The sequence below is a fragment of the Polypterus senegalus genome, chromosome 3 (genome assembly GCF_016835505.1).
Source record: "Polypterus senegalus isolate Bchr_013 chromosome 3, ASM1683550v1, whole genome shotgun sequence".
NCBI classification, from domain to species: Eukaryota; Metazoa; Chordata; class Cladistia; order Polypteriformes; family Polypteridae; genus Polypterus; species Polypterus senegalus.
Genome location: NC_053156.1, coordinates 93,252,297 through 93,265,217, shown reverse-complemented (window position 1 = coordinate 93,265,217; position 12,921 = coordinate 93,252,297). Strand labels below are relative to the sequence as shown.

At 38.4% G+C, this 12,921-nt stretch overlaps 2 protein-coding genes across 3 annotated transcripts in view; one reads left to right on the top strand and one right to left on the bottom strand.

Annotated features, from left to right (window-relative positions):
• Nucleotides 1-6,732, bottom strand: part of LOC120525378 (amine sulfotransferase-like) — an 88,589-nt gene extending 81,857 nt beyond the window's left edge. For both annotated transcript variants that reach the window (XM_039747613.1, XM_039747614.1), the window contains exon 1: nucleotides 6,564-6,732. In XM_039747613.1, the coding sequence (XP_039603547.1) occupies nucleotides 6,564-6,619 (56 nt within the window). In that variant the 5' untranslated portion in view covers nucleotides 6,620-6,732. The remainder of the gene's footprint in view (nucleotides 1-6,563) is intronic.
• LOC120525379 (amine sulfotransferase-like) overlaps nucleotides 1-12,921 on the top strand; it is a 104,123-nt gene that overhangs the window by 8,768 nt on the left and 82,434 nt on the right. The window lies entirely within an intron of this gene.

The window sequence follows — 12,921 nt, the reverse complement described above, 5'->3', positions numbered from 1 at the left end:
TAAGCGCCGATGGAAAGAAGCAAGGGCGGGACTTTGTTTTTATAGCCAATGGGAACAGTCATTGTTAACCAGCCAATTTAGAAGTGCACCTCCTGCCCCACCTCTAAATTGGGAACATTCAACATTTACTCTATTGTTTTTAAGCTGTTGTTACATCTAGTTCTGTGGTCCTCTTCATGCTGCCAAGAAAAACTTCATCTCACCAAGCAGCATAACATTGAAAATTGTGATGCAGGACAGAGGAATTTTCTAAACCTAACACATTTTTAAAGCTGTTCAGGTGGTACCCATATCTACAGCACATGATGAACAAACTGTAGATGGAGTGGCTATTCAGTAGTGGAATAGGTTTTTTGTATTTATTGATGTGTGCAGTAAAGTTTATGTATAAACTGTCAAACAGAAACAACCAAGCATCTCCTCTATATGGCAGGTAAATCCTTTTAGATTCACTTCAAAAATTGCTGCATACTGAGTGTAGGCTTTTATTTTGGACCACATGTTTTACGTCATCATTCCAGTTAGACTGACTCGCAACTCTTAATTTCTTCTGATTTCATTGAATGTTGGTGTGTTTATGTGTTAATTTGCCCTGCCATGAATTGGTGCTCCATCTAGGGTTGGTACCTGCCTAGTGCCAGTGCTGAGACGGGTCCTGTCTTCTTGCAGTTACATTCAAATAAGTGGATTGAACATAACAGCTAGTGATTGGCGAACACTGAGGAGTTTGCTTTGTTGTTAGTTGGGCAAAATCACAGAAATGTTTAAAAACTTTGCAAAATACATTGAAGTCAGTGGGGAAGAAGGAACTAGTTTTGAGTTGATTATAATGGTGCAATGGTCTTTTAAGTGACCCTGAGGGTTAGGGAGAAGTTTGCCCACTATGCTTGACCCTATATGGTGGCAACATATGTGATCTGGACTGTGAGGTAGGAGTGTTAACCACTGTGTTACAGTGCCTTCTTCTTTTGGCTGCTCCAGTTAGGGGTTGCCACAGCGGATCATTTTCTTCCATATCTTTCTGTCCTCTGCATCTTGTTCTGTTACACCCATCAACTGCATGTCCTCTCTCACCACATTCATAAACCTTCGCTTAGGCCTTCCTCTTTTCCTCTTCTCTGGCAGCTCTGTCCTTAGCATCCTTCTCCCAATATACCCAGCATCTCTCCTCTGCACATCTCCAAACCAACACAATCTCGCCTCTCTGACTGTCTCCTAACTGACCAACTTGAGCTGACCCTCTAATGTACTCATTTCTGATCCTATCCATCCTCGTCACACCCAGTGCAAATCTTAACATCTTTAACTCTGTTACCTCCAGCTCTGTCTCCTGCTTTCTGGTCAGTGCCACCGTCTCCAACCCATATAACATAGCTGGTCTCACTACCGTCCTGTAGACCTTCCCTTTCACTCTTGCTGATACCCGTCTGTCACAAATTACTACTGACACTCTTCTCCACCCATTCCACCCTGCCTGCACTCTCATTTTCACCTCTCTTCTACAATCCCCATTACTCTGTACTGTTGATCCCAAGTACTTAAGCTCCTCCACCTTCGCCAACTCTACTCCCTGCATCCTCACCATTCCACTGACCTCCCTGTCTTCTACAAACATGTATTCTGTCTGACCGTCATTCCTCTCCTCTCTAGAGCATATCTCCACCTCTCCAGGGTCTGCTCCACCTGCTCCCTACTATCGCTACAGACCACAATGTCATCAGCAAACATCATACTCCACAGGGACTCCTGTCTAATCTCGTCTGTCAACCTGCCCATCACCATTGCAAATAAGGAAGAGCTCAGAGCCGATCCCTGATGTAATCCCACCTCCACCTTGAATGCATCCGTTACTCCTACCGCAGACCTCACCACCGTCACACTTCCCTCATACATATCCTGTAAAACTCCTACGTACTTCTCTGCCACTCCCGACTTCCTCATACAATACCACAGCTCCTCTCGAGGCACCCTGTCATATGCTTTCTCCAGGTACACAAAGACACAATGGAACTCCTTCCGGCCTTCTCTATACTTCTCCATCAACACCCTCAGAGCAAACATTGCATCTGTGGTGCTTTTTCTTGGCATGAAACCATACTGCTGCTCACTAATCATCACCTCACTTCTTAACCTAGCTTCCACTACTCTTTCCCATAACTTCATGCTGTGGCTCATCAATTTTATTCCCTTGTAGTTACTGCAGTCCTGCACATCCCCCTCTTTCTTAAATATCGGCACTAGTACACTTTTTCTCCACGCCTCCATTCCATTAGACATTCTGGTTAAAAACTCCACTGCCATCTCTCCTAAACACCTCCATGCTTCCACAGGTATGTCATCTGGACCAACGGCCTTTCCATTTTTCATCCTCTTCATAGCTGTCCTTACTTCTTCCTTGCTAATCCATTGCACTTCCTGATTCACTATCTCCACCTCACTCAACCTCTTCTCTCTCTCGTTCTCTTCATTCATCAGCCTCTCAAAGTACTCTTTTCATCTGCTCAACACACTCTCCTCGCTTGTGAGTACATTTCCATCTTTATCCTTTATCACCCTAACCTGCTGCACATCTTTCCCAGCTCGGTCCCTCTGTCTAGTTAATCGGTACAGGTCCTTTTCTCCCTCATTTGTGTCCAACCTCTCATACACCTCATCATATGCCTTTTCTTTAGCCTTCGCCACCTCTCTGTTCACCTTGTGCCTTATCTCCTTGTACTCTCTGACTATCCCACTTCTTCTTCGCCATCCTCTGTATACTCTCCTGCATTTCCTCATTCCACCATCAAGTTTCCTTTTCCTCCTTCATCTTTTCAGATGTCACGCCAGCCACCCTTCTTGCTGTCACCCTTACTACATCTGCTGTAGTTTCCCAGCTGTCTGGTAACTCTTCACTGCCACCCAGTGCCTGTCTCACCTCCCCGCTAAACTCAACCTTGCAGTCTTCAGTCTCCTTCAGATTGACTCTTCTGCATAGGATGCAATCTACCTATGTGCATCTTCCTCCACTCTTGTAAGTAACCCTATGTTCCTCCCTCTTCTTAAAATACGTAATCACCATAGCCATGTCTATCCTTTTGGCAAAATCCACTATCCTCTGACCTTTTTCATTTCTCTTCTTGACACCATACCTACCCATCATCTCCTCATCTTCACTGTTCCCTTCACCAACATGCCCATTGAAATCCGCTCCAATCACCACTTTCTGTCCCTTGGGTACACTGTTCATCACTTCATCCACCTCACTCCAAAAATCTTCTTTCTCACCCATTGCACACCCAACTTGCGGTGCATATGCACTAGCAACATTCATCATCACACCTCCAATTTCCTGCTTCATAATCATTACTCTGCCTGACACTCTTTTCACCTCCAAAACACTCTTGACATACTGTTCCTTAAGAATAACTTCTACCCCATTTCTCCTTCCATACACACCATGATAGAACAATTTGAATCCAACTCCAATACACCTGGCCTTACTCCCCTTCCATTTAGTCTCTTGCATGCACAATATATCAACCTTCCTTCTCTCCATCATATCTACTAACTCTCTCCCCTTACCAGTCATACTGCCAAAATTCAGAATTCCTACCCTCAGTTCCACTGTCTTTACTTTCCTCCTCTCCTCCTGCCTCCAGACACGTCTCCCCCCTCTTCTTCTTCTTCTTCTTCAGCCAACAGTAGCCCAATTTCCGCCAGCACCCTGTTGGCCAACAGTACTGGTGGCGGTCATTGTTAACCCAGGGCTCGACCGATCAGTATGAAAATTTGTTTTGTTGCCCGCATATTGATTTGGCAAAATTTTACACCGGATGCCCTTCCTGACGTAACCCTCCCCATTTATCCCGGCTTGGGACTGGCACGAAGAAACACACTGGTTTGTGCATCCCCTGTGGCTGGGTTACTGTGCCACGGTGCCTCAAATAACAAAAACACACAGACAAAGGAATATCTCAAGCAAAATACAACAAACAATTACAAACTAGCAACAAGTGAATAAAATATAGACCATTTCCACTTTTGGGGCACAGATTGGCCATGCCACAAAGTAGTGGGACTGACTCATTCCATTGTTTGAGGTTGCTCAAGGCATAGCTAGATGGTCTGTTTTGTTTCTGATTTATCTGTGTGTAGATACATTCATTGAAGAAAAACAAATGCTTTGTCAATGATTTTATATCATATGTTTGTATTGTTTCACAGCATGTCCTTGTTTTCTGATGAAGGGTAGTCGTTAGGGTTAGGGTTGGGGTGGTATAGTGCTGGACTGCCAGCACACAGCGATCAATGTTACTTATCCAGTGGCAGTACTCTTATTATTCTCATTATGGTCATCTAGTGTATTACTCAAATTAAAGTACTTAAGTTTTTTGCTTATTTTTTTATATGCACCCGGGATGGAAATCGGTGTCTGTCAATCTTTGTGGCTTTGGACACATTTTTACCTTTTTAAGTTCACTGACAACCCACATACAATCAAAGAGCACTGGGAGGTTGAGTTGAAATGACTGCAAAGAGAAGAGTGGGGGTCACCTTGGTGAGATGCGAAGTACTGTCATGTGCCTTAGGGTATGTTGTCTTTTTTCCTCAGGTGCATATGATCCAGTAGCAGCCAAGAGATATGGTGGGCTACAGTTAGACTTATCTAGCCAGGTCTTACAGTAAGCATTCATGAATGTTCTGCACATGGCTACTATAGCTCTTTGATGTTTATGCTGGCCTCACAAAGCATCATGGGGCTCGTGGAGAAAAATGTTTGTATTATCTGGCGCATGGCAAGTTTTCATGAAAATATTCAACAAACAAACTCACCAGCAAACACAGTATAATTGCTGTGAAAAATAATTTGGTGAATTTCTCCATTCAGTACTAATGACATCTAAATGTATGGTTTGTCAAGTTAAGGCACATTTTAAAAACATTTTGTTTTACACTCACATTTGAAAGACCAGATTTTTAAGCACATTGACTGTATATCAAATACTATCTATTATCTAGAATACATACAATAAAGAATAAAACAAGCAGAGCACCATCAGACCCGAATATTGTCTTATTAATGTAACTGCCCTAAACAAAATGGTCAAAATTACTCCAACCAGTAGTTTCATTGACATCAAGAAGGTTTTGATTTGGGAATGCATGTTTTACATCTGCATGCTGGTTCAACTGAATTGTATCTCTTAATTCCTCATTTCTACTGTGAATTATTAATATATATATCAGTAGGGCAGCAAAATTAATTGTATATTAATCTTGTTTATGATTATAACTGCTGCAATATACCAACTGTGAAAAGTGGAGATTGCTGCATTCCATTTAGCAACGCTGCTCTTTCAGAGATCAAGCTTTCCCAGTTACAAATTGTTGTGAATGGCAATGGCAGATGCATTCACTATACAAGAGTACTCAGGGGACTCGTATCCTTGAACTACAAAGGCAACTGTGCTGAACGCATTTTTTAGAAATCCAATCCCTAACAGTATCTTTAGAAAATGTGAATTCCTTTCTCTTCTGTCTGCAGTACTCTCCTGAAAAACTGAGAAATATACATAATGTTGAACTTAAACTACCAAACATATTTTAGACTCTTTAGTATCAAGTTGAAGAGACTTGTTCGTAATTAGGAGTTATTTTGTTTCTAACAGCAATAATGTTGATCAAAAAAACACAAATTGTTGGAGCTCTGCACTCAGACATTTCTACAACCATCTACAGTTCAAGCGCATAGTTCATGAAAGCAAAGGAAGCAGAAGAAAGTGCCAGTAGCATTAGGTCCATAAAACAGATAAACATGGTGATTGTGCTCAAACAAAAATATATGTCTACTCTATATATAAAATCCTAGCCTAAAAGTACAATGTATTTGGTGAAACAATTTTATGTGACTTTTTATGTCATGTTTTTTGTCACGCTTTAAATCAGGCTTATTTTAAAACCTACATATATATGCTTGGTATCATTCTTTTCAGAATTTATTCAGAATTTTAATGTGATTTTGTTAGATTTTCAGATTCTTATTCCGTTTTTAAATTATAAACTAAAAAATATCAAGAACTCACTTCCTGCGAGATGAGACTTAGAGATTTAATCATGCCCAGGGCTGGAAATAAAAACTGTTTATAATGTTAACAGTTTTTCTAGGCTTTTTAAACTGACTGATTAGTCTTTGCCCCCACAGTCTCACATCTGCATATACACACATAAATGAACAATTTGAACTCCAACTTTCTAGACATTATCACAACACTTTGCCGTTATCTTCCGTAAAAGGCAAGTATTGTGATGAGCCTAGCTTTTTTGAGTAAAAGGAGCTTCGTTTTCAATAAGTTTGGCTCATTGTAAAATTCCAGGACCAGCTACAATGAGTAGGACTTTTAAAACAAACATATAAAGCACTTGGAGGAAGTAATACTATAAACTACATTTTCTTATAGCTACAGAATTATGAGAATGAAATGAGAATACTTTAAATTTTAATTCAGTGAAGTAGAAATAATATAATATATATGCACACATATTTTAATAAAAATAAGGACTTAGTTAAGAAAAATGCAACCAACCTGTATTTGACAGAACTTTTATCTTCTGAATTATTCTTTTCAAGTCTGTCAGCCATTTGAGCGGATATAGCTGTGCTGTATACTTCAGAATTAAGTCTTCTGGAGATCCTCCAAATGTTATTTTTTCCTGTCTGTAATGTTGTTGCTCATCCTCACTGCTCAGGTTATATAGCAGAGGGCAAAACTGCAGTGCACAAAATACAAGTAATCAGCGAAGTCCATGCCAACAGTTCTAGAGGTCGTCAACCTTTTTACCTTGAGTAAACTGTGAAACAAACAGGCATTAAATTATGATAAATCTTAATACAGGATACTGGATTAAATTTTATATTAGGGTGGGGGTTGACTTTTTTTTGTAAAATTTGACTTGCTTGTATAGAATGTTGTTTGATTTTAATAAAAAAATTGTATTAAATGACAGAATGTATTTGAGAACAATACATTCTTTGTACCAGAAATTACAGACCACTGGCATAAATACAAAAAGAAAAAAAAAACAGACAAGTTCTGATCTATTTAATTTCAGTTGTCAGACCTCTCAACACAGTACACGGTATAAATCAAACTAATTTCCCAATTACAAATTTCAAATTCTAACTTTGGTCAGAAAAACATTTATTGGCAATGGTGAGTTATATAAATTAAATTTAGTATTATGACTATAATTAATCGTGTCCAGTAACCTCTCTGCTGAACTGAATTTGTGTGTGTGTGCGTATAATTGCACCCTGTGGCAAACTGCCACCCCATCTACAGTTGGTTCCTGCTTTATTCTTGCAGGAACAGGCTCTAACTTTCATTAGCCTAAACTTAATGAAGTGCAATTGTGAATGAACTAATGAATGAATGGAATGTTACAAAAAGATAATAATAAGTAAATTCTGATTATGACCATCTTTAGTGTCACATTAATCCACATTGTGAAAAAGCTTTTTTCATTTCATAGTTGAGAATCATTGGTTTTAGCTGAATTTGGAGTAAACTTAGAAATATTGTTCAAAAAGCAGCGCAGACTTGTGTGCCTGTCTTTGTTTTTCGATGTGCTGGTGTTATGGGTATTGTGACATGGTAGTGGAGTGGTTAACTCTGCCGCCTCACAAATGTTTAGTACTGCTGCCTCATAGATCTGGCATCCTGGACCCACCACTAGACATTGTGCTAACACCGTACAGACCTTCTCCTTGTGTCTGTGTTTTGTTTCCTCTGGGTACTCCCATTTTCTTCTTACATCTTCAAAGTCATGCACATTGAGTTCACTGAAAATGTTAAACTTCCCCAGTATGATGGTGTGTACATGAGTGGGCCCTGTGTTGGTCTGTCTTCCAGTCCACTGCTGGTTCGCACCATCGACCTCATGTTGTCAGGATTGACTCTTCCTCAATTCATGACTCTCAAATGGATTAACCAAGCTTTGAAAGTGTAATGCAGTTTTTAAATCTTTGCTTTAGAAAAAAATAGTTTTAAGGTATATTATAATGTTTTCTTTCAGTTTGTGCTGAATTACATTTACCAATAAAGCACATTTGCAGAATAAAATAATTCCTGAAAAACAAAAGTGAGGTCATTAAGGTATCCTTAAAATTTTATTGCAGTATAAAACACTCTTTACCTGTTATTGCACATGGTTCTTGTCATTATTCCAATTAATTATGAGTTAATTTTATGAGTACTTTTATGAGTACTTTGATTAACAAAAAAAGAAAATTCCCATATTTACTTGAGGCTTTCTTGGAACTTTTTCTTTTTAAAATTTGAATGAATCAGGGCTAAAGGACACAATTGTGCTGTTTGTATTATCTAAACAGCAAATACCGATGAGCTCATTCATGCTGATCTTAGCAGATTTGTACTCTTATCTTATTAAAAAGTGGTCAGGATATTGACTGCAGTTGGTTTTAAAGAGTTCAAATGTGTGTGAAGCAGGTCTGTTCATTTAGTTTTTAGTACATTGCCTGTTGTATTTTACTAAAGACCGGTCTATCCATCATTTGTTCTAACTTGTTAATTCAGCTAATGGTTACTGGGCACTACAGGGTATAACCAACCAAAGATGGCGTGTCTATTTTCTCTTTATAATATAATTTTTCTTAAATTTCTTTATTTTATTTAAAGAAAATAAAGTTGCTTACAGTCAAGTCAAACTTATATAACAAATTACTTCATAGTCTCTTTATATATTTAATACTAGCTGTATCCCATGGATGTGCCCACATAGTAATGAATACAGGACAATCTTAAAAAATCAATTGATGTTGGTGCTATATCTGATCACATTCAGCTCTGACAGGAGTGCATTTCCCATGTGGAGACAAAAGCACATGGCCGTGAAATCTCTGGCAATCAGCAGCTACCCTTTAAAGCACATGATGAAGTTCTGATCTCTCTCTCTCTCAAATAGTCAAACGATACTCCATAACAATCTGTAGATGACAATGTCTGTTGATCAAACAGGTATTGCTAGCTAAGCAGAGGCAAGGTGCACTCCAGGATGTGGCAAGACGTAGACCAACTCCAACAGAGGCTTGCGAGTGAATGAGAAAGGTCCCCTGCTCTCAGCCCACAGCCACTCTCTTGGATTTTCATAAATACATCAGTACTGCAAGCAAACTATGGTACTTAGCGCGATGAGAGAAGTCGCAAAATCAACCGGAAAGTTCAAGCAAATTATAGAAAACAACCAGATCCAAATCCATTAAGTAATTTTCTCGTGAAAAGCGGACATACATACAAACAGAACGCACTTAGATCACAAAATTTTTAAAACTGTTTCTTAGCGAGCACCTATGGGCCGAGGGTAACCTACATTCCAAATTTCAAGTCCCAAGTCCTCGTGGTTCGGGAGATTTCGTGATGAGTGAGTCAGTGGTATTTGGCTTTTATTTATATACTAGTAAAATACCCGCGCTTCGCAGCGGAGAAGTAGTGTGTTAAAGAAGTAATGAAAAAGAAAAGGAAACATTTTGAAAATAACGTAACATGAATGTCAATGTAATTGTTTTGTCACTGTTGTGAGTGATGAGTGTTGCCGTCATATATATATATATATATATATATATATATATATATATATATGGAAGAGAAGGTTACAAACACACACACACAAACATATATATATATACATATCCATACATATATAAATATACACATAAATATACACACACACATATATACATACATATATATATATTTATATATATGTATATATATATATATATATATATATATATATATATATATATATATATATATGTATATTAATAAAAGGCAAAGCCCTCACTCACTCACTCACTCACTCACTCACTCACTCACTCACTGACTCATCACTAATTCTCCAACTTCCCGTAGGTAGAAGGCTGAAATTTGGCAGGCTCATTCCTTACAGCTTACTTACAAAAGTTGGGCAGGTTTCATTTCGAAATTCTACGCCTAATGGTCATAACTGGAAGGTATTTTTCTCCATTAACTGTAATGGAGTTTAGCTGGAATGACGTGTGACATCATCACGCCTCCCACGTAATCACGTGAACTGACTGTCAACGCAGTGCGTAGAAAACCAGGAAGACCTCCAAAAAGCGCTTAAGAAAACATGCATTTTATAATTGAGAAGGCAGCGAAACAATAAGAAGTGAGCGAAAGTGACATATACTACCATATTCATGAGTGTTGCCAGCTCGAAAGAAAGCAAGGTGTAAACCTAAACTTTAAATTAAGTTCATAGACAGGCTACGCTGGCGCTTTCACATACCCACAGGTAATGCGGGATACAAGTTTAATGAGAGGACGAGGATATAAACGAGAGTTTTGATCACTTTGTAACTAAGTTAAAATTGTAGGTGAAGGGGTGTGCTTATGCAAATTCCGAGAGACTGTGTTTGTGGGGGATTGACAGTTAAGGCGGGTGGGGAGTCACGCCATCATCTCCCTCCCACCTCATTTTGCTCTGAGCTGAGCTCATGTTAACGCTGTCTTCGAAGCAACTTCGCCAGACTGCCACCAAATACTCACAGAAAAATCCACAAGTTAATACACACGCTGTCTCTAGAGTTTCTACACACTGAATCCTCCAGGCACTACTTACAAAAGGTCACATTGACAATCGTGTTACGTTATTTTTAAAATCTTTCCTTTTCTTAGCACAAGCACAGCTGAGAAGCTTCATGCATGTGCTCCATAACGCTTAAAAATAATGCATTTAATCACACTTTGCATTACAAGCAAAGGGGAGCTTTTGTCAATGCATGATTTCCTGGTACACGGATTACATTGATCAGCGCATCACGATTCATTTTACCCTCGCACCACCTTAGTTTGAGAAGAAGTATGAAAAATATGAGGTTAACACAGAAAACAGATCACCAATTCAAGCTTTATGAATAATCGATTCGCCATCAATAATTGTTTTGGTAAAGCCATCCTCCTTCCATTTTATAATTTTTCCGCCACTAGCCATGATTAAATGAACGGTAAAAAGTAAGAGCAAAGCGAGGGTGACTTATTTAGGCAGGCATATATATGACAGCAACACTCATGACAATGTCAATCATGTTACGCTATTATTAAAATGTTTCCTTTTCTTTTCATTACTTTAACACACTACTTCTCCGCTGCGAGGCGCGGGTATTTTGCTATATATATATATATATGAATGACCTCCAAAGAGCGCTGAGACTTTTGATATCATGAACGTGTCTGCAAACTGGGGTCTCCTGCCCAGCAAAGTCGAGCAGCCAGCGCCGCATAGCTGTGCCGCCTTTGAGACGCTGACTGCGCTTCTGCCTTAAGTCAAAGTGAGCACTTTTAATTTTTTCATCCTCCCCTGCGCTATAGCCCAGACAAGTGCAAACACGGGACCCCTTTTCTACACCACGGCAAAATAATATTAAGGCGATTCACACTTTCTTTTGCACGTATACGATTATCAGGTCCTCACCTCAAATTATGAAGACACGCACACGAGTGCAGGACTGACAGTGCCATCACAGCCGATTAATGGCGGGACGCCTCACCAGTCTACACAAGACCCACCGCGACTGTCCCCAAAAGGCGATCATAACGCCAGCGAACACATCTCTATACTATATAAAAGAAAAGGCAACTTTCCTTTCTTTACACCTTTTTCCTTTTATCCCAAACCAAAGCCTTTCTCTTAACACTGCAGAGGACACAAAACTAATTTTCTTTAAATGCCGGTAAGGCACATTACCAGAGGCACAAATTTGAACGCTCACATAGAAAATGTAATTTCAATGTACCTGTACTTCTTAAAACGTTAATGTTTTACTGTTTAATAACTTATAGACTATAATTTATTATTTTTCCCTTGCACTCAGTGACCAAACCTATACACACACATATAGACACATACAAACATACACACAAGTATATGTATGTGTATATATACACACACACACATATACATACATACATACATACATACATACACACATATATATAATTTGTGTGTGTGTATGTATGTATGTGTGTGTATATATGATGTAGATAGGTATGTATGTATATATATATGTGTATATGTAGATATGTATATAGATATGTAGATATGAAGATATGTGTGTATATATATGTATATATATATGTATCTATGTATGTGTGTGTGTGTGTGTGTGTGTGTGTGTATATATATATGACAGCAGCAATCCAAGCTGTGAGAAAACAGTAAAAGGAGGCGGTCAGACGTCGTGGTACATTTTCTGATGCAGCTGCAAAACAACTTCGTGACGCTGCCGCCAAATACACAAAACAATTACTTTGACAATCATGTTACATTATTTTTAAAATGTTTCCTTTTCTTTTCATAACTTCTTTAATACATGACATCGCTGTGAAGCTGGTATTTTGCTATATATATATATATATCACAGCGACTCTCATAACAGTGACAAAACAATTACATTGACAATCATGTTACGCTATTTTAAAATGTTTCCTTTTCTTTCTCTTTCTTCTTTAACACACTACTTCTCCTGCCAAGCGTGGTATATATATATATATAGATAGATATATATATATATATATAGATAGATAGATATGAGAACAACATATATATATATATAGATTCATAGATATATATATATATAGATAGATATGAGAACAACACTCATATCAATGACAAAACAATTACATTAACAACCATGTTACGTTATTTTTAAAATTTTTCCTTTTCTTTTCGTACCTTCTTTAACACACTACTTCCTCTCTGCGCTGGTATTCTGCTAGTATATATATATATATATATATATATATATATATATATATATATATACATACTGTGAAATGAAGCCACTCGACACACGTATAAAGGTTTGGGGCAGCCACCCATATAATATTCCTAGCTGCAAAG